This window comes from Trematomus bernacchii, unplaced genomic scaffold, assembly GCF_902827165.1.
Source record: "Trematomus bernacchii unplaced genomic scaffold, fTreBer1.1, whole genome shotgun sequence".
Lineage (NCBI taxonomy): Eukaryota > Metazoa > Chordata > Actinopteri > Perciformes > Nototheniidae > Trematomus > Trematomus bernacchii.
The window spans coordinates 10,003,520-10,029,117 of record NW_022987828.1 but is presented as its reverse complement, the minus strand read 5'-3'; the positions used below and the strand labels follow the sequence as shown (position 1 = coordinate 10,029,117).

General features: G+C 39.1%; 1 protein-coding gene across 1 annotated transcript in view; it reads right to left on the bottom strand.

Moving 5' to 3' along the window:
- Nucleotides 1-25,598, bottom strand: part of pcdh15a (protocadherin-related 15a) — a 159,696-nt gene that overhangs the window by 16,700 nt on the left and 117,398 nt on the right. Inside the window, exons 24-30 of the mRNA XM_034151808.1 lie at nucleotides 17,684-17,793; nucleotides 15,401-15,541; nucleotides 11,856-11,983; nucleotides 6,700-6,915; nucleotides 5,263-5,351; nucleotides 3,944-4,120; nucleotides 114-332 (exon numbers count right to left, since the gene is read on the bottom strand). Coding sequence (XP_034007699.1) covers nucleotides 114-332; nucleotides 3,944-4,120; nucleotides 5,263-5,351; nucleotides 6,700-6,915; nucleotides 11,856-11,983; nucleotides 15,401-15,541; nucleotides 17,684-17,793 — 1,080 coding nt within the window. The remainder of the gene's footprint in view (nucleotides 1-113; nucleotides 333-3,943; nucleotides 4,121-5,262; nucleotides 5,352-6,699; nucleotides 6,916-11,855; nucleotides 11,984-15,400; nucleotides 15,542-17,683; nucleotides 17,794-25,598) is intronic.

The following is a 25,598-nucleotide window of genomic DNA, read 5'->3' as shown; positions in this document are numbered from 1 at the left end:
GGCAATAGTCCGTCTAATGAAAATGTATTCCCCTCTTAATTTCCTGACAACTGGTTAAATATGATTAATCGGTTACAGAAGCCAGCGATGATCACTGTGGCGAGGGTACTCACTGTTTGTAGGTGACCATGACGATGAGGATGGCAGGGATGCAGCAGAGGATGATGATGATGGCCAGGGCCAGGAGAGCCCCCTCTGTGTAGCCCACCGCCTGGGCCGCCTTCTTCACACTGGCCACGATATCTGGAGAGCGGATCTCCAGGATGCGGCCTCCCTCACCAAGTAATGGCTGAAACTCCTTGTTGATTTCCAGCACATTCCCATCAAGAAACCTGTGATTTATAACACAAAAAAACAGGAGAATATTGTTTTTGTAGCAGTGCAGTTGTTACTCTTAATCCTTATGTTGCAAACTATTTTTGTATGTATTTTATAGCAGCTGTAATATATATTTTCTCACTTTGTTTATTTTACTGTAGCAAGCAGATTAGTGCAGGGGTGAAGCTATAAACACCCACTGTATACTTCTTATGTATAGCAGATGACACAGTAGAGGACTAGTGAAAACACAAGAAGCCAGACATTTTCCTAAAAATTGGTAGAGACCAAATCAGAGCTAAAAGAGATCACCAATTGAATGATAAGGTTGCTTTGTAACGTGATAAAAGGAGATGTCAATGTTTGTGTTTACCACTTGTTTCAGCTGTGCTCAAGTGGCCCAAGCAAAAACGTATTTGCAGGTTAATTATCTCATTAGCTGAGATAATTATTTCAAGCTTTTGCTGTAATTTAGATCAACACATTATACGGTAAATGCTGCAACTGGGGATCTGCATAAAACTCATAGAAATGTTGATTTTTTTAAAATCCTAAATTGTATACGATTTCTCAATAGGACATACACTTCTGAGTGTGAACTTTCTACCAAATGTGTTGATTCATACTTCAGAGTTTAGAGAGACAATTCCAGATACTGCTGTTTTTCAAATGTTATTTTGTATCAAATGTCAGTGTGGCTTTCACAAAAGGAGTGAGTACACTGCCACATCCAATTACTATAATTTTTGTCAAGGTTATCAACTGGCTTCCCAATCTTTCCTCTAAAAAAGGTAAAATGGTAGAGAGAGAGTTGTCTTCAAGGTGGCATAAGGACACTCAAGAATACACTCACTGCCATCTTATTTTTTCTTCTTATGTGATCTGCCAGCAAAGTGGAAGATATACTACATGCAATTACCCCACAACATTGTGAGACATGCCCTGACTGCATTAAAAGCATTTTCTCCTTTAGCCTGAAGGATTTTTCTGACAGTATCTGTATCTAAGGAAGCGATTTACAGTAAAGCAGGAATGTAGTAAGCTTCTTTTTTTAAATAAGCTGATGGCCACTAGTTATGGTCTTTGAAAAAAGCTGTTCTTATGACACAAGTTCCACACTTTCAATGGTTTTCAGCCTCAAACCCCCACTTAAAACCCATTGAAGCAATCCTCCGATCGTCAAGGACACCTAGATCATGTCTATAGATTAATTCAGTACATACACAATGCACCTCTAAACGTCATGTGAATGGATGACTTCCACATGAACTGAAATGGTGACAGTCTCACTCAGAGGGAGGTTTAACAGCAACACACAAACAGAGTTGGCCGTTACAATGCGTGAGGAGGAGTAAATACAGAAGATAGTGTCAGATCAATGTAAGCAAGCAGGGGGGCAAGGTTGTTGAGAGTGAAGGGGACAACTCAGAAGGGGGGGTTTCCTATTGATTGGCAACTCTCATGCTCTGGTGGAGTTTCCTTTTCAAGATTGGAGTCTGATTGGTTTGACAGAAGGGCAAGGAAATATGTGAAAGGTGGGATTGTCCTGAGACGCCAGCTCAGGTAATTTTTCTTTTAAAGTGATGAAAAAGTGTCATGTAAGCCATTTTTCCTTGGTGCTTTAATAGCATGTGCACAGGGCCTTTAGTGGTTAAAAGAATAGATTTCAAAATATTGTTGCTGGTTTATAAAGCTTTGAATGGTTTAGGCCCAAAATACATGTCTGACCTACTGCTAAATTATGAACCATCCAGAACTCTCAGGTCTTCAGGGACTGGTCAGCTTTCTGTCCCCAGAGTCAGAACTAAACATGGTAAAGCAGCGTTCAGTTATTATGCTCCAAATATCTGGAACAAACTCCCAGAAACCTGCAGGTCCGCTGCAACTCTTACTACTTTTAAATCCAGGCTGAAGACTTTTCTTTTTGCCGCTGCTTTTAATTGAACTATTCACATCTTAAACTGCACTGTAACTTTTATCCATGTATTTTTTCTAGGGCTGTCAAGTTAACGCGTTAATAACGCGTTAACGCAAAAAAAAATTAACGCCACTAATTATTTTAACGCGATTAACGCATGTGTATTTTTTGTCCTCGGCCGCCGTAGTTTCAGAGCGCATCGAGTGTAAAATACCATCGACAAGCTGATGCTGACAGCCCCGCTCCTGCCGCCCGCTTGTGGCAGACCACACTTCCACGCTCACTGGCAGGCCCGGACTGGCCATCGGGAGGACCGGGAGGGAGTGTGTATGTGTGGCGCGACTCGCGCGAGCGAGGCACACCTACGTGTTGTTGTTAGCATCTGGTGCTAGCTAGCTGCGCTAACGGATATAAGGAGCTGTTTCAATGACATTTCGCCGACAACTGCGCCGAGCACTTGACTTTATGCAGGTAGCCAGACAGTGGGACATTGTACGAAAAGTCAGCGCAACATTATTGCAGCGTCCAGGCAGCTCCCATTCGAGCATATATGCCTTGAGCTGCACATAGCTCAACGATCCATCACAGTGTCTCCACACACACACACACACACACACACACACACACACACACACACACACACACACACACACACACACACACACACACCACACACACACACACACACACACACACACACACACACACACACACACACACACACACACACACACACACACACACACACACACACACACCCACACACACACACACACACACACACACACACACACACACACACACACACACACACACACACACACACACACACACACACACACACACACACACACACACACACACAGTATTATTGTATGAGAGAGGTTCCAGGTTGAATTGAGGCGAATATTTGTAATGTTCAGGTTGTTGTGTTTAATATTCATGACAATATTTGTCATTGTTCAAATGATAATAAACAAACATATAAAGCATATTTGTCCACTCATATGTTGATAAGAGTATTAAAAACTTGAAAGATATCCCTCTAAGGTACATTTAGAACAGATAAAAAATGTGCGATTAATTTGCGATTAATCGCGATTAACTATGGACTATCATGCGATTAATCGCGATTAAATATTTTAATCGACTGACAGCCCTAATTTTTTCTTTTAATGTTTATTTTATTATCTTTTATTTTTAATGACTGATTTTAAATGCCATTTTCTTAATGTCTTCCATTTTTGTAAAGCACTTTGAATTGCCTTGTGTTGAAAGGTGCTATATAAATAAACTTGCCTTGCCTTGCCTTGCCTTGCCTTAAAGAAGGCTTCAGCACACATACATCTCTCTGTCTCCTGTCCCCAAACAAAAGCAATACAAATGTTTTGCTGGCATATCTCCAGGCTCTTTAAAGCACTGGTATAGCAGGTTGAATGGACCGACTTAAATACTCCCTGCTACAATCTCCTGTGGTAACTCCCTAACCTCACCCCCCTCCTTTTCCTCTGTCTTTTTTGATGACATAGAAGATTTGGTGCGCCTGCAGGATAATCAAAGTTTTATAAAGAAAGTAGAGGCAGAGAAAAAACTGGAAACTAGAGGAAGAAGCCATGGGGGGCCTGCTGACTCACTTTATAGACAGAGGGCAAAGAGAGACTGCAGGGTGGACTGTACTTCTTGTAATAAAATAAAACTCTCACTTACTTGAAGAGCTCCTTGGGTGAAATGGCCCTGTTGGTAAGCGGGTCAATGGCGTACACCATCAGGTCCGATTTACTGTAGTCCTCGAGTTCAAAGCCATCGCCATGACGACGTGGACCAATTGACTCCACAATGACCTTGGCCCCGGGAATCTGATCCTGGACGTGTCGCTCAAGAATACTAAGATGAACAGAAAAACACAGGTCAAACTTTATGAAGAAAGCAGTAGAGGAGTAGAACAAAACCTTGATTTATATAAGCAAAACATCCAGGTTTGTATTAGTTCAAACCATTTCTTGGACCTCTGCGCCCAAAGCAATATGAGAGCCACCAATCTTAAGTACGCCTTTCTGGCAATGATTGTCCCATTGGGTTGCATTCTGCTTCTCCACACTAGGCTCTTGGCAAAGTAAGGCTTGATAATCCTTTCAGGCGGGGAGGAATCCAAACCTTAAATTACAGCCAATAAAAGAAAGCCTGGCCGTCTGCCTCTGCCAAGGTTGATAAACAGTGTGAGCGCTCAGGTAAAATGGTCCTGGATCATCACCAGCACTGTGCGAAATCACAGACCTATCAAATGTCAGCACTGCAAGGAGCTTAACATGACTAATTTGTGTGTTTTTCAGCCTAAAAAGCCGAGTCACAACGCAGCATGCTCTTGAAAAACAAGTATTAACACCCATTTGCCTTTCAGATTGACTAATTAGACTAAACACGGTGCCCCAAGAGCTGCAAAAAGATGTTTCATAAATCTCTATCATGATTTAATTTTGGACAAGGAAAACCGTCTGTAGAAAAAAAGAGTCTCATTGGCTATCTCTTAATTTATTGGTCAATAGTTATTGAACAACAACAAATATGTTGTACATAACATTCATTCTTGTTAGTTCCTGTTTATTTATAATTGTCAGGCAAAATCATACATATCATTCCAGGCCTTCAACATTGATTTGTTACACAAATTAAGGTACCACCTTGAACCAAGTTCACCTCGTATCATAGCTCTGCTCAAAACATTGCAATTAATTTTCCAGTGTCAATTTTCCCTGAATCAATTAACAAAAGAGTATTAGAGGGCAAGGGAATGTACTGAAAATAATTTGCTACATTGACGAGAGTGGGATAAAGGATGAGGTAACAGGCATATGTTGAAAGGAAAACTGTTTCCGACTGTTAAACGTTCCTATAACAAAGTAGCTTGTTTTATATTAGATGTAACACCAACTTTCACACCAAGCATTATGCAAACGTAGACTTTGTTTTTCTCATTTGGCTGAGCATATTTTCTATTCGTATTTGAATCATAGTAAATGCTGTCTTACCGAATGAGCTCCTCCCTATGCTCCTCCACTAAATGGGGTGGGACAGTGGACACAACAACCTGCATGTCCAACGCGTTGACCACAGAAACCTGAGAGATAGTGAGAAAGAGGGAAATAAATACATAAATGACCAGGAGGTAAAACAAACAGGAGAAAATATAGATAAATGACATAAAGCCATTATGTCACATGTGTCCTACTGTGCGTTTGATCGTTAGAGCCAGTGGGACCCTCTTATTACCTGCTTATATTGGTGAGATCGATGCAGCTAACATAACAGGACTTTATTCTAATGCCGCAGTAAAGGGAATAGGCAACAACCTCTGTGCTGTGAAGTCAAATTTCCCATGCGAATCCTGTAAAATTAGGTTTGCCTTGAAAATTAACGAGCACCATGGTTACGCACTCGCTGCTCTCTCATATGCAGGCAATGTCCCAGACCCTCCTGCTGTCTCGTTAGAGGCTTGTTAGCCAGACATGTTTCACTGAAATGAAAAATAAGCCTTCCCACAGTAAGGAAAGATAAGCATTGAATTGGAGCCAAAGCTGTGCCCAATCACAGCATATGTCAGGGGTAATTATTGTAAAAATAGAAATGGTACAAAGGCAAGTGACACAAAGACATGCACACTGACACAAACAGACACGCATTATGTATGGCTGAAAGAAAATCTAATTGGAATATCAGCGACCGGCAGAGGCCACATAGTGTGTGTCCTGTAACTACTGCAAATAATTCAAGAGAGATTCAGAGAGAGTAAACAAAATCAAAAACACATTATCTCAATGAAGAAAAACAGAACAGAGGTTTACAAATGACAAAAACAAATATACACATGGCTGTTCTTCGTGGTAGGCTATCTTTTGATAAACTGACAGAGTTATTACATTATTTCATATTATTGTGCAGACATGAGAGTGAATTCAATCTTCTCATCTAAGTCTGCCAGAAAGCAAGAAGCGTATTTCTCAAAGTATTGAACCTTTTACTTTTAAACCTCAAAAGTCCAATCCAAGTAACTTAACTGATGTCACTTTTAATTTTCTCAGACTTGACAAAGCTCCTCCAAAGCCACAGAAGACCTTACTCAACATTCTTTTACAGGTTGTGCAGCAGTCCCTCAATGACTATTAAATTGACATTGACGTGTAAAATGGGTGGCATGCCCCTTTGATAAGGCTCTCCCTGCATCAATGAATTACAGACAGGTGACATTGCAAACCCATTCCATATTTCAAAGGCCGGTTCTCTGTAGAGATACCATGCTGTGACAGCAACATACAACGTGAAATCAATATGTCTCTGCTGCGCGGCTGACATGTAAGTCAAGGACTAACACAGAGCTTTCACCAACGTGCACATAAAGCAGTACAGTATGTGCATTATGTATTTGATAAGTACAAACAGATACACTATTAAAGGCACTGGATACTTACCACCACATCGGCACTGCTGCTGAGACCTTTTCCATAGTCGTCTGTTGCAATAACTTCAAACGTGAAATATGACCTGCGCATATTTCTAAACATCGTGGCTGATTTGATGATACCGGTGTAGGTCTCTATGACGAAGCTGTCCTGGCCCTCTGGTGTAGGCGGGATAATCAGGCGGTACGCATTCTGACTGTAATTCCCAGTGTCTTTATCAGTGGCCTGTAACACACGAAGAACACATATTAGTTACACATAAAATATCTCTGTTAAACTCATAACAAGACAATGTGTGTTGAGAAAAGCCTACGCCACATCCACCAATCATTGTTTCCGCTCTTGACCATGATGGTGGCTGTTGGTCCCAAGCATATATCACTTTTGGCCACTTCCCAATCAGGGATAAAACAGGATATATGTGGTCTTTGACAGCCAACAGGACATGCCAGAAGAGTAATATGCTTAAAACTCTGCAGGCGTGGTTTATTTTGCGACCCCTTGTGGTGCATTGATCTCGCTGTGACGTATCGCATTATTATTCTTCATCTAGGTGACAAATCAAAACGATTCAATTTTGTCATGACAACAGGCCATCAGAGCTGTCTGATTATACGACTCGTTTTTTTATGGCAGCATTGCCTTTAGTGCATCCATCATCTCTAGTCATGGTGTTAACTTATGTTCTCTAATGATGTCAAAACCATTGACGGACAACCATTTTAAACTACACCTGGCTGGAGGGGGTCATTTGATACATTGTTATTGTGAAAGTATAAATAATAAGTGCTAATAATTTGAGAAATATATTACATTTAAGGATTGATTCAAACAATGTTTTTCGATTCCTTAAAGGTGGGGTAGGTAAGTTTGAGAAACCGGCTTGAGATACACTTTTTGTTATATTCCATGGAATGCTCTTAACATCCCGATAGCAATGAATATCTTAAGTGCTTTGACAAAAAATCCATAAAAAAATGTGGAAGCCGTAGTACTGTTACTACTCGGTATGTCTATTTTCTGTCTGTGTGGGAGAGTGTTAGTGTGTGGTGCTTGCACTTGTGTCTGTATACAGAGTCCTTCAAAACCTGTGTCTTCAATGTGTACGTTGAATGTCAGCACAACAGCTTACAAACATTAATGGTCATGGTTTCAGGATTTTGCTACATAGGGTGCTTCATTTGTAATTAAACAGTATTTAAATACAGCCATGTAAGGGAGTGATTTAGGGGTTGTCCTCTTGACTTTTCAAAATCCTATTTTTGACCCCCTCATCTCTATGAGAAAAGCACGACCAATCAAGCCCGGCTAAAATAACTGGATGGCCTACCTGCCTGTCAGCCTTCCATCTGTGCACAAACTTATCTCGTGCCCTCATTGGTCATGTGCGCGTTCGTGTGTGTTGGAGGAGGGGCTCTGTAAGGAAGTGGCAGATTTTTTCGGCTGTGTATTTTCAAATTCCAGCGCACTCGAGCTGGTTTCTCCAAAATTACCTACCCCACCTTTAAATCAAAACAAAAATGACCGGCGAGAAAAACTTTCAGTCCACAATTTATGAGTATCATAATTTGCACGAGGCTTGTCAAAGCACTCTGTCATTGTTGGCAAAACCACAGAATTCTCCTATCGACCTCTGAGGCAAATATTCTGAATGGCCAGTGAGCTCACACACAGGCATCAATTGTCAGAGCTTGTCTGTAGCAAGTGACACTGATAAATAGGAGCAATTTTTTCTTTCCAGCTATCGTAGGAGGAGGGGTAGGGGGGGGAGCAAGATCCCAATGAAAGAGCTGAATAAATCAGCAGAGTGAGATATCCTCATTGAGTGAAGAAAATAGCAAATATATGTAACAGCATCATTTATGTGTATAGCAAACCTTTTAGTTGTGAACACTTGGGGGAAAAACTATCACTGAGGGAAGTTCGTTGTACTATAAGACAGCAACGGGAAAACATATTGATGGTTTACATTAAGAATTGAAAGCTAATAGCATCTGCTTGTTGTTGAAAAAGCTTTATCAGTATGTTTAACACAAAGGGCCATGCAGTCCTTTGGCCGCCCATGAATCCACTTACTTACTAATTTAAAAAAGGGTCAACTAAGTGATACAAGGAGCAGAGCGTAATCATGCAATCAGACTTTTCTTTCACCCTTGAAATTAGATCTGAGCATCAAATACAGCAAACCTGTCTGGCACCACAGAGTTCATTTGCTTACATTAAAATGTCTGCCATGACTAAATCATGGGATTATACTATTTTTGACTTGGAGTGTCAGAGTATGCCAAATGTTTGCTTTATTGCTAATGATTATCTCCAGAGGAAAAGGCTCTCAGCTTCATTACTAATGAAGTCAAGTACAAACACTTCACACGAGCCATACTGCAAAGAAGCCTCGACTCCGGGGAAATTATAGATAGCACTTGACCCATAATTCTACACTTTGGTGTCCATTCCAAGTTAAAGGAATGTCAGGAAAGGGATTCGAACTGGTTGTGGTGATGAAACCGGCCGATGATGATCTTTTCAGTGCTATTTGTACATCTGAACACACATAAAATAGTTTCTTTTTACATATTAATAAATTGGTCATTATTTTAAATGATTTTTATCATCAAATAATTTGCTTTACACTACTTATCTGGAATCTGCAGATACTTGCATCACTGTTCAACATTTCTGTTTGTGCCTAACACACTCTACCAATCTACAAATTCATTAAATTGCCTCTGAAAATTGCCCTGGGACATGTAAATGGAACTAATCCATTTTTAATGTTGTAAACAGCACCTAGCATTTCCTGCTATGATAAGTCAAGATGTCGGCTGTGAATCATAGTTCTAATATCACATGGCATGTGACATGTAATGTGCGTGTTCATGGATACACACGCGTGATGGATTATTACCTTCTCTCTGTTTGATCTTATCATCATACATTGTATACAACGTACATATACGGTTAAGGAATACATCTACTACAGTGTCGATGCCAAACCTTTAAGGCTTCAAATACATTCACAATCATTGGCATTACAAAATGTATTTGTAGCAACAATTGTGTTTCCTATAATCACTTTTAATGTACAGTAATTGTAATGTGATCTATTGAGTTGAAGTTAAAATAATGCCTGGGCTAATCTCTTTGATATTCTTTGTTTCTGCATGAATGTGTTTGGATTATTTTATTACCTGTATAGGTATCTTGTAAAATGTTTTTATCTCTTGACATTTAAAGGTGGGGTAGGTAAGTTTGAGAAACCGGCTTGAGATACACTTTTTGTTATATTCCATGGAATGCTCTTAACATCCCGATAGCAATGAATATCTTAAGTGCTTTGACAAAAAATCCATAAAAAAATGTCATCTGTGGAAGCCGTAGTACTGTAAAAAGCACGACCAATCATTTTAGCCGGACCGGCTAAAATAACTGGATGGCCTACCTGCCTGTCAGCCTTCCATCTGTGCACAAACTTATCTCGTGCCCTCATTGGTCATGTGCGCGTTCGTGTGTGTTGGAGGAGGGGCTCTGTAAGGAAGTGGCAGATTTGTTCCGGCTGTGTATTTTCAAATTCTAGCGCACTCGAGCTGGTTTCTCCAAAATTACCTACCCCACCTTTAATAATTGGTCTTGAATATATATGCTAACCCTAGGTTTAATATTGTCAAATGCAGTAAAATATTTACTTTACCAAGTTATTGAGGAATGTTTCTGTGTGCTACAAGAGCCTTTTTTAAGGATTATACCATAAACAGTAAAGATACACTTAATTAACAGAAAAATGTACACCTAGTTTTATTTGAGACCATCCATATAATAAATCTAAGCCCCTGGCAGCCAATTGTTTCCCATTGTCTTAACTCTAACCAATTTAATGCCTGTAGTGACCGCTGCCGGCCGTTTCCTTGGATGATTTGGGAGGATTTTCACATCTTCCGTGACATTTTGCTTCTCAACCTGCCTGCTAGATATTACACCCCATTTAAGTCCATAATACTTAAAAAAGCCCCCAGATTTCCAACGAGGGCCCAGTTTAATAACATTTTTCATTATATTTAAAGTTACCTTTCACCTCCAAAATATTGGAAAAAGTTGTGTTGTGTGCATACAAACAGGCAAATTACACAGAGTTTACCTTGACACATCAACCACATGAGGAATAAAAACAGCCTTGAATCCAAGTCTCCACACAGATTTGTGTTTCTATTGTTGCTGAAGAAACAGTTGGAAATCAGGTTCAAGGTCAATGTTAGCTGTCGTACAAAACAGCCATCAACAAAATCATAATTATTTATATAATTGAAAGCATCGCGTCTCTGATGCTGCTTAGCCTTGGTAAGGCTGAAACAAGTAGTGTTCTGGGGAACGAAGAAACATGATTAAATACCGCCAGCTGATGTATAGTATGTGTTGTGCAAAGCCAAACTGAATGCAGTTTTACTGACATTGAAGGCAGAGGTTTGGTTTAATTAAAGCAGGCAGTGAAGTAATGCTGTCTTAAAATCCTAGTTATAATGGTTAATGACACAGGCTTTGGTGGCTTGAGCGAGGGAGAATTCAGAGACATTTTAATATCCACCTGACACAATAGAGATGAGGGGGACAAAAATAGGATTTTGAAAAGTCAAGAGGACAACCCCTAAATCACTCCCTTACATGGCTGTATTTAAATACTATTTAATTACAAATGAAGCACCCTATGTAACAAAATCCTGAAACCATGACCATTAATGTTTGTAAGCTGTTGTGCTGACATTCAACGTACACATTGAAGACACTGGTTTTGAAGGACTCTGTATACAGACACAAGTGCAAGCACACACTAACACTCTCCCACACAGACAGAAAATAGACATACCGAGTAGTAAACAGAATGAAGTGAAACCACCTTGTGCTGATAATCAGACAGGATGTCCAGCCATGCTTCTGTGAACACACGGGGATTACATCGCTCAACTCACTCTGATCCCACCTGCTCCTGGAGAAGGCATACAGTGGGGAGAGCGAAATTGAAGAAGAGATGGGGCCAGCGATATTGGGAGAAGATGAAACCGTGCAGCAAGGAGCAGATCGGATGAATTCTCTCAACATTTGCTGCAGGGTAAATATTGTAGGGGTGGAAGCACAGACCAACACAAATGAAAACAGGAGATGATGTTTCTTACCACTATCTTGAGCACAGAGCTGAAGATCTTGGTGTCCTCCGTCACGCCGCCAATGTAGAGGATCCTGGAGAAAACAGGAGGGTGGTCGTTCTCATCCTGCACCTCAATGAACACCTTGGCTGTGTTAGCTGCAAAAAGCAAATAGCAACAGAATGCATTCAAACCATGTGGGAGTAAATAAATAATAAATACATATCATTCATTAGCAAATGTTAAGACGCGACTCCAGTCTGTGTACTTCAATGTACCTATTCAAGCATTTGGTACCCAAGGTATGCTGCAACCTTTACAAAATAAGATTTTGGACCAGATGAGTACAGCAAGTGTACTGTATATCGGCAAGGTCACTAACTGTTGAAAAGACATTTCTGAAGTCATCCAAACTGGCGCTAATCAAAAGTTGCATAACTGAGCCTAAAAATGGTCATTTCAATATAATATTTCCATGGTCATCAGCTGGTCCACAACTTCAAAGGACAGCTTTAAAAAATGTCTCATCACTGGAAAAAACGTAATGTATTTTTCAACAAAGATGTCATTGGCTAGCCGTCACCAATTTAACAATAATACATTTAATATCTGACGAGGGCCGGTTTGAATATTTCTGACATTTATTTAATACATTTTTACTTGAAGGAATCAGATTCACCAAGCTTTTGAAATCTGACTGAAAATAGTTTCTGTGGGAAGATACACTGCAAATAGAACACTTGGTTTTACTTTGACCAGAAGTAAATTAAGTAAATAAGGAAAACACGTCTTTATTTAGCAGCCATTTTAACCTGCAAATCTGTTGCAAGGACTGTTTAAAATGGATTAGTTGAAGAGAGAAACATCTTTCCCTACTCCTTACTCAACCAATTAAAATGAAACATGCAACAACTATTTTGGAGAAGATGAAAACTTGGGAGTCAACAATGATGACGTTTATTTCGATAGATTTAAGGACAACTTTTGAATCGAGAAAATAAGTCTAAAGTGTGTTGATAACTTCTCCCTCCCTGACCTTGATAAGAAGACCTGGCAAACTGAGCCATTTTGTCTTCTGTTTACCAACCAATTACTGAGAACCCTCACACTCTAAGTAAAATATGGCTCAGTAAAATAATAAAAGATGATGAAATCTTGCCATCCAAGTCATTATTTTTAAGTGAGGTCTACATAGCAACTTTTATTGGAGAATTTGAGGATATTATTTTCCCTATTACTTGGTGCATGAGGATTCCATCAATAAAATGCTCTGAAAGTTTAACAGGCAAGCAATTTGCACAGTGGAGAAACCACCTTGTGAGAAGACAATGTGGAAAGAGTCAATCAATTTGGTATTGTAACTGGCCTTATGGTGAGGCTTGTGAAATATTCATCCTGCCCCTTTAAAGGAAAACCACACATATACTGCGTAATAACATTTGTGCCACCTAATTTGTCACAGTTACATCTATGCAATGAGCAGCATAAATATGTACGCTAGAAAAACCTTTCAACACTGCAGTTTAGGTAAAAAATATGCAGTGTCAAGGTCCAGGACCATTTTTCTTCTGGTGGCATACAAAAATGTAAAGCCATATCGCATTGGAGCTCAAGATGTACCAGGGGAATTGGACAAACAAAAACACAGCACATCAAATTACTGGCACAAAAGCTGGAGTGCTCGGCACAGAGGAAGGACTCCAGGGGATGGAAGTCTTTGTAAAAAGCGGCTATATTCCATCCTCAGAGTATCAGGATATACAAACATAAATGCAGCACACCGCTCCTGTCTCACACTCACTAACACATAAAGATGCATGAAAGAAACCGGTCCATTAGGAGGAGGGATTGCTGCTAAGGCAGACTAATATTGAGGGTGCCCAATAGTTCATTCTCATCATCATCAACAACAACAACAACAACAACAACAACAACAACATGTTAACAGTCTCACTCAGGATTACTACATGTGCATGTACATAAAAGTCAGTAGGTTATGTGCATTAAAAGGTTCAAAATGGGCTTAAAGAAGTCAACATAAAAAAATCTGTGCATAATGCTTTGATTTTAAACTCATGAGAGTAGAAAGACTTCATGTAGTCTTGATCTTTGGTGCAGTAAAACAAGTGAGAAATAAACGTTTTTTCTACACTCTAAACACACTTTAAAAACAGGAAGTCAGCCTGTAGATGCCACAGAAGCTCTTCAATCCTCTATTTTACATCCATGTAATAAGGGATGTGAGTTATGTGTTTGTCTGAGCATTGTGTACATGTAATTAGAGACAAGCGCTGCAAGAAGGAGTCAATGCAGGTAGAGAAGAGATTGATTCAGAAGGAGGTGTAAACCCAGCTAGCACTTCATCCATCATTCACAGAGCTTTCGTCTGTCCACAAACGAACCCCATGATATCCCAGTTGGAGCATGGCTATCAAAGAGAGTGCGGTCGGATGATTTCGATTCAGTGCTTCGTGGACGATCAGAAAGCATCTCAGACCTCCTTTCTGACCGCGCTACGTCTATATTACTGTGTGTCTGAAATAACTGAAATGTTCAAAGAATCATGCCCACATGAGGAAAAGTATGTTTGAAGATGTCCCATTACTTTGTGTTTGTACAGAAGAGTTCAACATCCCGAATGCCTTTGAGGGGAGAAATGATGGGCAATTATCCCCGTTTCATTAGCTTAGACTACAAAGACAAGCAACAGCTGCATTAACTGACAGTTTGCTTTGATTTATGTTTTGTCACCCACTCTCGTTTTGGGGCAGTTCTGGTTAAATGAAAACAAATGGGCTATTTCTGATCATTAGACCGACACAACAGATTTGGACATAGTGTTGTTAAGGATTTATGATATGCTCCTTTGAAGATACGGACAAATCGTGTTTCATGGTAATTATAATAATCACCATGACTGACAGATGCACACAGAGCGGGTACAAGAATATAACCACATTTTAAGAAAAAGCATTGAGCAATTCCATAAATGAATATAAACACAATGTACAAAACATAGCCTGCATGTATGAAAACAAACAAAGTAACCAAATAAACCTAAGTAAAGTAAGTCAATTTAAAATCTGCTCTGTGTTCAACGGAGTGTAAAAATAAACAACCAATTATAGGCTGCAGTAAACCTGTCACCAATTATACATAAGGATCAGTATAGTGAGAAAGGCAACACTAGAATAAAGTATAAACCTATATATGTACACACTGTGACACATTTTTTCCTGGTTTTCAAATATGCAGCCTAACAATGTAGGTAGCACAAATACATTTAAAGTTTATTAAAAGGTATATTTTTATACTGTACGGTTCATATTAAACTGGGCAGAATGTAAAAATCTCTACATATGTACAAACCTACATAATTGCATTACATATGAACATACATTTGAGGGAGGAAAATAAATTGGATATCATTTCCATGACTGCATTAAACTGTACTGTCACAGTGAGGGATTATTATGATTAAATATGAATGCAACACCTGGAACAGATTCATCCCTGATTTTCTACAGTACAGCTCAACCTCCACATTCACCCATTTATTGAACACTGTTTCTTACTTTTAGAAGGCACACGCAGGTTGGACATGACAACCAACATGGAGTCAGCCTGGACCCGAAGCACATAGCTCGTCACATTTTCATAATCCAGAGGTTTAGCTGTTGAGATGACGCCTGTCCTGTTGTTAACCTGAAAATGACCTAGAAACAGACAAAGTCAGAGCACAAAAGACTGAATGGATAAACAGAATGGTTACTTACAATGTTAACATTTAGCACAAGGGTTTCTGTTCAGCGTGATAGCAGCACTTAATCAATGTTGTGTAAATGCTGGAATTCCAACTGAACGCATTAATACTCCTCCACAGGCTCTCTTCTTCTCTTGGATAATTGGTTCATAAGTGCACAGCTCAATAAAGCCTTTTTTTGTACTTATTATATAAAAAAAGCTGCAACGATGTGAAGTTGAATTATCCAGAAGCTGAAAAAATTGTATATCTTCACACAAAAAAACTAACAATACCAGCAGCACTGAAGAAAAAACAGTTATGTGACAATAACTGTTGTTGGACATACACAAACTGCATTATATTCTTATATAAAGTAATTATTTGTCTTCTGTAAATGTTTCTCTTTCCGAGAACACTTTCGGAAATATTTCATATATATGTTAAAGTGGACCTATCATGCTATATTTGAATAATATATTGTAGGGCCATACCTATATAAAACATGTCTGTGAAGTTTTTTATTCAAAATACCAAACAGATCATGCATTTTAGCCATGCCTCATTTCTCTCTATTTGCTGTATTCCAGCCCTGCTTTTGCAAGGGCTGATTCTGTGGCAAATGAGCTGCAGCTGACCACGCCCCCCTGCAAAGGAGGGGGGCGAGGCACGAGCGTCATGTTACCATGCTGTTACCATGCTGTTACCATGCCACGGCAACCTCTCATTCCCCTGATAGGTGGAGCGTTGCCCATGTAGGCGGAGCTTCACTGCCCACTATTCCGGGCTGACGTCGGGTCGGATGGAATCTGTATCCGCTCGTTGTAGCCCCGTTTTTAAAAGATTTGGGTACGGAGGAAAAGAGAGAGGGTTGTGTTTTCTGACACTTGGTGAGTTCCCTGGAACACCGGGGACACATATTCATGTATAAAAGACGTACAAAAGTGCATTTTGCATGATAGGTCCACTTTAATATTAATTCTGTATTTACTACTCATTTTATTGTCTACTTTCTCTATCTGCCGGTCTCATTTTATTTATATTGGTAAAGCACCTTGTAACATTATAAACAAGGAATAAATAAAAATACTAAATACTTATACTAAAAAAGAAAGCTTTATATTGTAATATAGGCTGCTTACATGCTCTTCTTTAAATACTTTTAAAACAACTTTTTAGATGGAGAACTGACAAAGGAAATATCACAGAAATACAATACATTTGTTTCACTGGCATGGACAGACACTAACTCCTCTGTGGCAATCTGAAAAGGCCAAGCTTCAAAATGCTTTTGCTTTTTCTGAGAATATTACTGCGGGGGGCCTGGAGGTGGATTTATAGCACTCTTATTAAGTCCTGAGCCTGGGATTTTCAGGAGCATCTTAGGAAAAGTGACACTAACTCATGTTTCCACATGACACAGACCACTACAGGAGCACTTGAGGTGCATGCTGGGAAAAGGTTACTGACTGACAGTGCACTACTACACTGTGCTTTCTCCAGCTACGTCTCCTACTTTTGTCTTAAACACCTGAGCTAACCTCACACCTGTCTGGTGTTTTCTCTCTTTCCCAGGGTGTAATTAAGATGTTCAGATTCTCAGTGAGAAAAGCAGTCTACAGCAGCAAGTGTGTCAAAGCTGTCTTCTTCTGTGGCTTTGACGTTCATACTGCAATGTTCAAAATAATCTGGGAGCTTTGCCAGGAATATTTTAAATCTGCATCTTCTGATGTGAGTGAAAGCACATATTATTTGACAGTTGTCTTTACTGTGATGGTTTGTCGACATCTGCAGCCGTCATACATTCTGCTTCGTGTCTGGTCCCCTTTTCAAGCTTCAGGGTTTCACATTTAATGTATTTACATTAGCTCTAATGATTGTACTTTTTTAGCAGTGGATATATTGAAACTGAATCGAGATTGGCAAGCACAAACATATGTGTGCTCAATGTAGAATAACAAATAAAGAACAGGAACCAAATACATTTTGAATTGAAGCATTTGCATAATTTGAGTGGGTGTGTTTAAATGAAGTGGTAGGAGACAAAGTATCATAATGCAAAAAAATACATGCAAATGTTTAATTAACTGTATGGAATATTATCTGGAGTACATACCTAGTTCATTTCCTGCAACAATGGAGTAAAAGATGGTTTGATTGATAGCAGCAGCGAAAATAGTCCCCACCCGTGTGCCTAATGGAGCCAGCTCACTAACCAAAGGGAACCTGGAAAGAAGAAGAACATAAATCATAAGACAACATATATAAAGAATTGAGGAATCTATTAAGTTCCATATTCCAATATCACAGGTACAGTATAAACACAGTTAGGATAAAGACAAGGGTCCTCATAGAAGCCAACGTATATGTACATCGGTATACGTACAAATACAATGTTTGGAATAAATTCAATCTGATTAAGTCAGGCTTGATTTCAATCCCTTTCAAAAAATTTGTTTCCTCTAAATAGTTCACTGTTCGAAAGAGTCACATTTAAAAAATAACTATGCTAACAAGGAATAATAACATCTTAATTTTAGTGTTAACAACAGGCCTTTTACTCTTCCAATGATCTTGGTGGGGTTTGATCTCTATGGTCTTTCTTACAAAAGTCTTTTACCGTTTTTACTTTTATTTCACTCCATTCTCCAGATAACAATAAAGCACATTATTTGTTCTTTTCGGGTTAGTAAATAAGTAAACTATTTTTGCTCTAGGGGAGCATAATGTAGTTTTGGAAAAATATGACTCATAAATAAATAATTCACAACTGCTTGGATCAATGCCAGATCTCCCTACATATTAAATAATAGCAACACAGAAAGCTTGAGAAGCAGAGATGAGGTTTCTCTGTAGGGAGGCCGGTTTCATGTTAAGTGATAAAGCGCGGGGATCAGAGGTTCAAGGAGACCTCTGTATCAAGATGCTGATCCTTCTATTGATTGGAACCGACCAGTTTACGTTGTCCCTGACCCACCGAGCTCGCAGCACTTTTCCGTCCTGACCCCGGTCTCTGCCGACGATTCAACGTGCTGAACTGTCAGCGTGAGAAAACCTTCAAAGACAGCCACTGTAATTTGCTTTTAATCCAAAGGGAACCAGTCCACGAGAAGGAAGACAAAGGTGAGGAAAACAAACAAACACAGTCTCTTTTCATTTCTTAGTACCCAACATATGTGGTATGGCATGTTTGGGCTGGGCTGTGTCTTAAACCCTGAACAGGACAGGTTCTTAAAGATAGAATAAAAAAAATTATGAATAAAACATAATAATGCAGATCAATTTGTGTAAATCCGGGACTGGTTTTCTTTAACTAGCTCTAATTAATTATTTAGAATTTAATGTTCCTTCAGCAAGAATGAGCAAGACCATTTTAACTCAAATTCTAACTCAATTTTGTTAACAGATCACTAAGAATCATATCCATATAAAAGGTTAGATATTAAATGCAGCACAAATTGTTCTTGTGAACGGATTGAACTGTTTTTCGTCCTGATATGTAATACTTTATATCAGCTAATGACTATGCCTGACTATCAGGCGTACAAGTGGGTAATCATATCCAGCAGATATGATTGTCACCACTCTCCACAGGATTAACTGCCGCCATAAATAGCAGGGATTCCTGTCTTGTCGGTGTGTAGGCAAGGGCTGATTCAATCTGATAATGTCATCTCACCGTGACAGCCCTCATGTGATTCTGTGACTGCCTTCTCACTTATTCTCTCATCTTTGCATATTAGGTGTGTGTGTGTCCATGTGCTTGTGCATGTATGGTGCATAGCTTCTTTTGCAGTTTTCATTTAAAGTTTGACTACCAGCAGCAGTGAGAAACATGTGACAACGTTGTGGGAGTAATACTCACACTATAATCTGTGGCAGTCAGATTGTATTATACAGTGAATGTCAGTGTTACGAGATATTTTTGGGAAGAAAAACGCTATCTTGGTAGATTGAGTTATATACATGGACTGGAGGCGATTAAAAGCCCTCAGTCCATGTATATACTATAACACTTAATTCAATGCTTTCCCTTCTCTAGTCTTTGTTGACCCCAGAGTTTCAACACATTTTACTGCATGAATAATACAATTGTCAAAAAAAAAGAAAATGCGGTCAGTCAACGTTTCCTTCAGGGTGGATTGTTATTTTATAGACTCAGAGCAACTCCCACTTATATGTTTGCAGTTTTTGAAGGTTTCAAAAGGAAGATTGAACCGATTTTTCAGGTAGAGATGAACAGCGGATGAACTTAATTCACACAGAAACAGAGAAAGGCAGATGTTGGCAAAATAAATGACACTGTCACTGGAGTAAAGCAACACACTCTGTAACCTGGTAGACAGTTTGCAATTGTGATAGTCACTATAGATTATGTGTTTATCGCACTAAAGTTTCAGAGGCAAACAAAAGCCCAAACAGTCATTCTCATACAACATTCAAGTACAAAAAGATCCCTCTAGTCATCCTGGGGGCAACAACAACTGAAGACAAACAATTCCCAAGGATGTCTTGGGTTGAGAAATATTCTGTAAAAAATCAAGCCATTCTCCTGGGTGGAGGTGTTATAACAGATAATATGATGTTATATTGTGCTGCAGTGAACCAGACTCAATGTGCTCACAAAACCGTTCCCCAAGAAATACAGTGCTGTTATTGACGTGTGAATAATGTGTTGTTTGGATAATACTAAATGACTTCTGATCAATTTCTCCCCTAGGTGTACTGTTGGCCTGTCACTAAATAATTGCTGTCTCTGTGGTATCCAGAAGCGATAAGCCACACCATGCCCTACAATGATGGGAACCAATTCATTAATGTGACCTTCATATAAGTAGATTACCCATTTGGCTCAGGAACAGGCTGACGAAAACACAGAGGGAAGCACTTGAACAATGTGAGCACAGCGAGGTGCAGCACGGCTCGATATGCGACTCTAAATCAGTCACATAAATGTGGCATCCATTGGAACAAAGGGTGACACAATGGCTGTCACTAAATGCATGCGCCTTCACTTTTAATACACTTTTCAGCCACCTAATGTGTGTTCTGTAGATGAACAGCCCAGAGGTGGGCCTGTCATTGGCCAGATGAGACGCACTTACAACGCTCTTGCCTTGGTTGACATTAATAAAAGTGTATGAAATGTTTTTTTGAGCACAGATTCAACTGGTGCTTGACTATTTAATTACTTGCTGTAAATGCCACTGCTCTACAAGATTTTGGATTTTCCATATAACTTTACTTGGCTGCTGCAATGTTGACACATGAAATTAAAATACCAAGTCAGATGATGGGTACAAGGAGATATAATTTAATCAGGTTTTTTTTTTGCATATGAAACTGTTGTGCAATGAATAATCTCTGCCTGCTGTAATGAATGAAGGGTACTCACCAGGATATTCACAATTTGATGTAAAGGCTATAGTGTCAGCTTCATATGGGTCAAGAAGGGTTTTCAGCTCATACCATTTCCAGCAGGTTTTGCAGAGAGAAAAACATAATTTGGACCTCAATGTGCCGTCTAACGCGGACGGAAAGCACCAACCACCTTAGCTCAGTTTTATTGGTTAAAAGACCCCAAGGTAAAAATGCCCTGAAATAAATCTACCTTTTTATGCAATGCCATGTTTTTAATGAAACAACCCCTTTAAAATCCCTGCAGACTACCTATAAAATGTAAAAAAAAATCCATTCAGTCTTAAATCAATCCAGGAAAAGGCATTGAGCCTTATGCAAGAAGATTTTGTATTGCTGTCCTCACTTCTTTTTATTTATTTCTGTTAGATTTTGTCACACCCGTATTCCCAGCTCAATTCACCAAACTCTCTTAACTGCACAAACTTGAATTGCTCTCTTCAATCTGATTAACACCACCTGTTCATGAGGATGTTTGTATTCATGAGATTTGAACATTAGCATACTCAACGCCTCCAAAATGCCATAAAGGGTGAATGGAGAGGAACAAGTCACCTCTTCACAAAAAAAGTTTCCCAAGAGTAAAAATAAAAACATCTGACCTTTAGCAGTTGAAACATAGCACTTGTAGTGAATAGATTGAGATTAAGTTTAATTCGATATAAAAAAAAACGATGTTTTTGTTTTCTGGTTATATAATTTTATTAAGATTGATTAAAATAACAATTTTACCTATTAAAATTGTACCTATGAATCCATAACATTAAAGTGTTATCAATGTATTTTCCTCCTTGTGGAGAGACTGTCTATCCATGAAACATAAGAAAGGGTTGGACCACTCGTCAATTTAGTTTTACCCAAAACAAAATTTCAAGTCAACAAAATAGTTAGAATTTGAAAATGTTGGGAAAATACTGAATGTACTCTTCCAATATCAGAGTAGCACATGATAACAAAGGCCCTACGTAGCTGTGTACGTAACAGGATGTATGATTACCTAGAAGAGCGCCAGGACACACTGTTTTAGGCATATGATAGCTATGTGACAACGATTAACATGCTGATTCAGTCTCTATGGAGATAGGTGACTGTCATGTTTATTGCTTATGCGGGCTTTAGCTAATCTGAACTAAGCATAGAATACTGCTTTGAACCGGTATACATGTATCTTGGGACTGAATAACACCCTCTCTTACAGTATGAAGCATCTGAAGGACACTGTTCTGGGTACTAGTTGTCCCATATGCTCTGTATGTGATGACTACTTCCATTCTTGCAAGGATAATACATACATGTATCCTGATATTGAAGCTCAAGCCGGTGACGAGTGATACTTTTCTAATAACAAATTAGACTACATTTCTGGAAGTGCCCCTTACAAAGAAATCTGTTTTAACTACAAGTTCTTGAATGGGACCCAATGACCTTATGCAGAAATTCTGGGTATTTTTCACTTTTATTTCAAATCCCTTTCTTGATGTTTTCAGCTTAAGTGGTAGCAATTTTTGTAAATCTCTGGTCTGGAGCAGTGCTGTGCTAATCTATTCATAGATTTTCCAGTCGTATTGTTCTTTGAGTGCGAGTGGGGTTTGAAAGGCTGTGTGAAATAGCAGCGGGTTGCATGGGGTGATTGCCAGGAAGTGGCAGAGCTGACATGTTATCACTTCCCTACAAAGTGTCTCTGCCCGAGGGTTGTAAGCTGCTGAGAAATGCCATGGGGGTGTGAATATTAGTATTAAGGTACATGTACTCAGAAAAGATGACACAAAGGTTACATACAGTAGATACTCATAGATAGATAGAGAGATACAATGGCAGACTGAAGGGAATTTGATAGAAATGTGTACTGTGAGCACATTTAAAATCGACACAGTCTTAACAGAGTTTTGCGCAAAAGCACTATAACATTACCCAATAATTAAAATGGGGAGGGGGTTGCTAATATAGTGTGACTTGAAGATAAAGGAGAAGATAAATACGTATTCTAGAGTCGAAGCAGTAGGCAAATTAAAAGAGTCAATTATGCATAATGCGATGCCATACTACTGAGCTAGGCCAAAGCCACTTTTCATTCCTTTCATATTGAGATGAGGTAAGATCCCATACAGAGAGAGAGAGAGAGAGAGAGAGAGAGAGAGAGAGAGAGAGAGAAAGAACAAGAAGGGGTAGATGCCGACGTGTCTACAGGCAGCAGCAGAGAGTCCTGGTGTCAACATGAGAGAGGGTGAATGACACGCCACTGAGAAGCGCGGGCGGCACACAGGTGTCAGCGAGCACTCTGCCCCAGGGCCAATGGCGGAGTGATGCTTACGAGACAAGGCAGAGGCGTATAAACATTGTTGCGCGCTACAGGGGCCTCTGTTACCATGTCTTCTCTCTCTCCACCTCGCCTTCCCTCTTATTTAATGCATTGCATCACCAGAATGAACAAGCGGCAATCGACACGCCGGGAGATACAAGCAGTGACCTCGCTGTGTGCAAGTTTCTGCTAAAGTTAATGCGATTCTAGTGGATCTGTAGTTGCAGTTCAGAAAAAAAGGTCTTGAATAACAACAAGGAAAACATGAGTCTACTGTAGTCACTAGCAAACATCATATCAGTGTGCGGATGCCAGTGAATATGCATTGCAAATTTGTGGCAGGACAATTCTGACTAATGGCAGTATTACGCAGCAGTTGGCGCGTTCAGCAGTTATGAATCAGCATAATTCGATGACCATTGAGCTAGATACGTGCTTGAAAGTTTATTAGTAAGCTTTTATGCCATCTTGGTGTGAGCTTGTTTGTTCCTGCCTTGAAGCAAATTGTGAAAGTGACAAACAGAGACTTGAAATAAATTACATTTCAGCTTCACCTCGTACATAAGCAGAGAAACAAGGAAAACCATTGCTGTGAATCCGGAGCTGATGTTATCCATTAAATCCACAGTTCTAAGTGATTTTGACAACCAAGGCTAAGTCAGCTCAGTCACACAGCATGATTTTCACAGGAAATAGCCTTTTAACGTGAATGTTATTATGGCTTTTCAAAATTCATTAAATTGGATTCAAAATGACTGGCTGATATATTGCATTTATTCCCAGCATCACAGATCCAGATGTTGAAAAACTGAAATCTGCTCTTTGAGAAAACTACAAATAATGCTTTTATACCGTACGTATAAGTCCTGTACTTATCTGCTAAATGTCATTCTAGGCTCAATGTATTTTCCTTCTCAGTTTACTGAAATCTACAGCCCTACTGAGATAGAGTGCAGCACCTCTCAATTAATGCAATATATCATTTTAGAGTTTGAGCTGCAGTGTGTTATTGACTGAACTTTACTGAGACCAAAGCAAAATGAGGACAAACAAGGATAAAAAAAGAGCTATAACCAGATCTGAAACCACTCATTATATTTAAAAGGTTTCGGAAACTTGAGTAGGGTGTAAAAGCAATTTCATTTGATAAGAGACATACGAGTCCTTTGCCTACAACGTTTGATATACTACGGCCATTGAGGATAAAAAACACCCAACTGTGGAAAGCAACATCCACAATTGCCGTGCGGCATAAAGGTTACTGCATTCATGTTGCCCGTCAAACGGATACATGTCCACACATCCTCCACAAGAGCTGTGATGCCCCTTAAAAGATAAAATTGCCATAAAAAAAAAAAATCAATATTCATTAAAGTAAAGTGTTGTAGGTACAAATAAAATATCTCTGTTGGAAAAGGTTTTCTTTCATTCTAGCGTAATCTATGGAAAGCTATTTATGTGGCGCTTGTGTAGTTGTTTTGAGCATGTAAGCTACTTTATCAGAATGCAGGGCTAGTATTGTATGTGTGAATCGATTTTAACCAAAATAAGGTTTGATTAAACCTGTCCACAAGGAAGTCTGTGCCTTGTACAAAAAAACATTATTACCGCTGTTTTTCAGTTTTATTGTGGTGGTGCAGGCCAGTTGTTCAGAATGATGGACACAGGGACAACATTTTCTAAAATGGGACCCTCATGCAAGGCTCCATACTAACTTTTTTTTTTTTTAACACTCCCAAAGTCAGTGTAAACCATCATTGTCATCTATAGCGGTTATTTCAATAAAATCACACTAACTGACAAGATAAGAAATAAATAATTGTATTTGCATTTATATTTCTGCATTGCTAACTACGTACTACGGTATTAGTAGTCCATATTATGTTTTGTAAGATGCTTGGATAGGTATACAGTATACATTTCATTGTTGTTGAGACTCAGAGAAAAGGCTATGGTCCAGCTGGAAAGAACCATGGGGGATTTTTCAAAGCATTCTGCATTAAATGCTTTTATAAATGTGGAATTTCTGTTAAACATTAAGTGTAAATGTGTCCTTCTAGCTTCCCAGCATTGTACAGCTTATGCTAAATATGAAAGCCCTGCAGCTTTCAAACACAACACTATCGCTACTTCAATTCAAAACTATTATTGCAGGTTTTATCCCTACCAATCAAGGCTTCCCCAAATTCCTTAAATTATGTACAAATGAACATCACCTCCTCCAGCATATGCTTTTTCAGTTGTAAACCAAACTCAATACTAGCAGATATTAGCAAATAATGTTTTTAGCTGACTCACACTTGCAAAAAGAGGA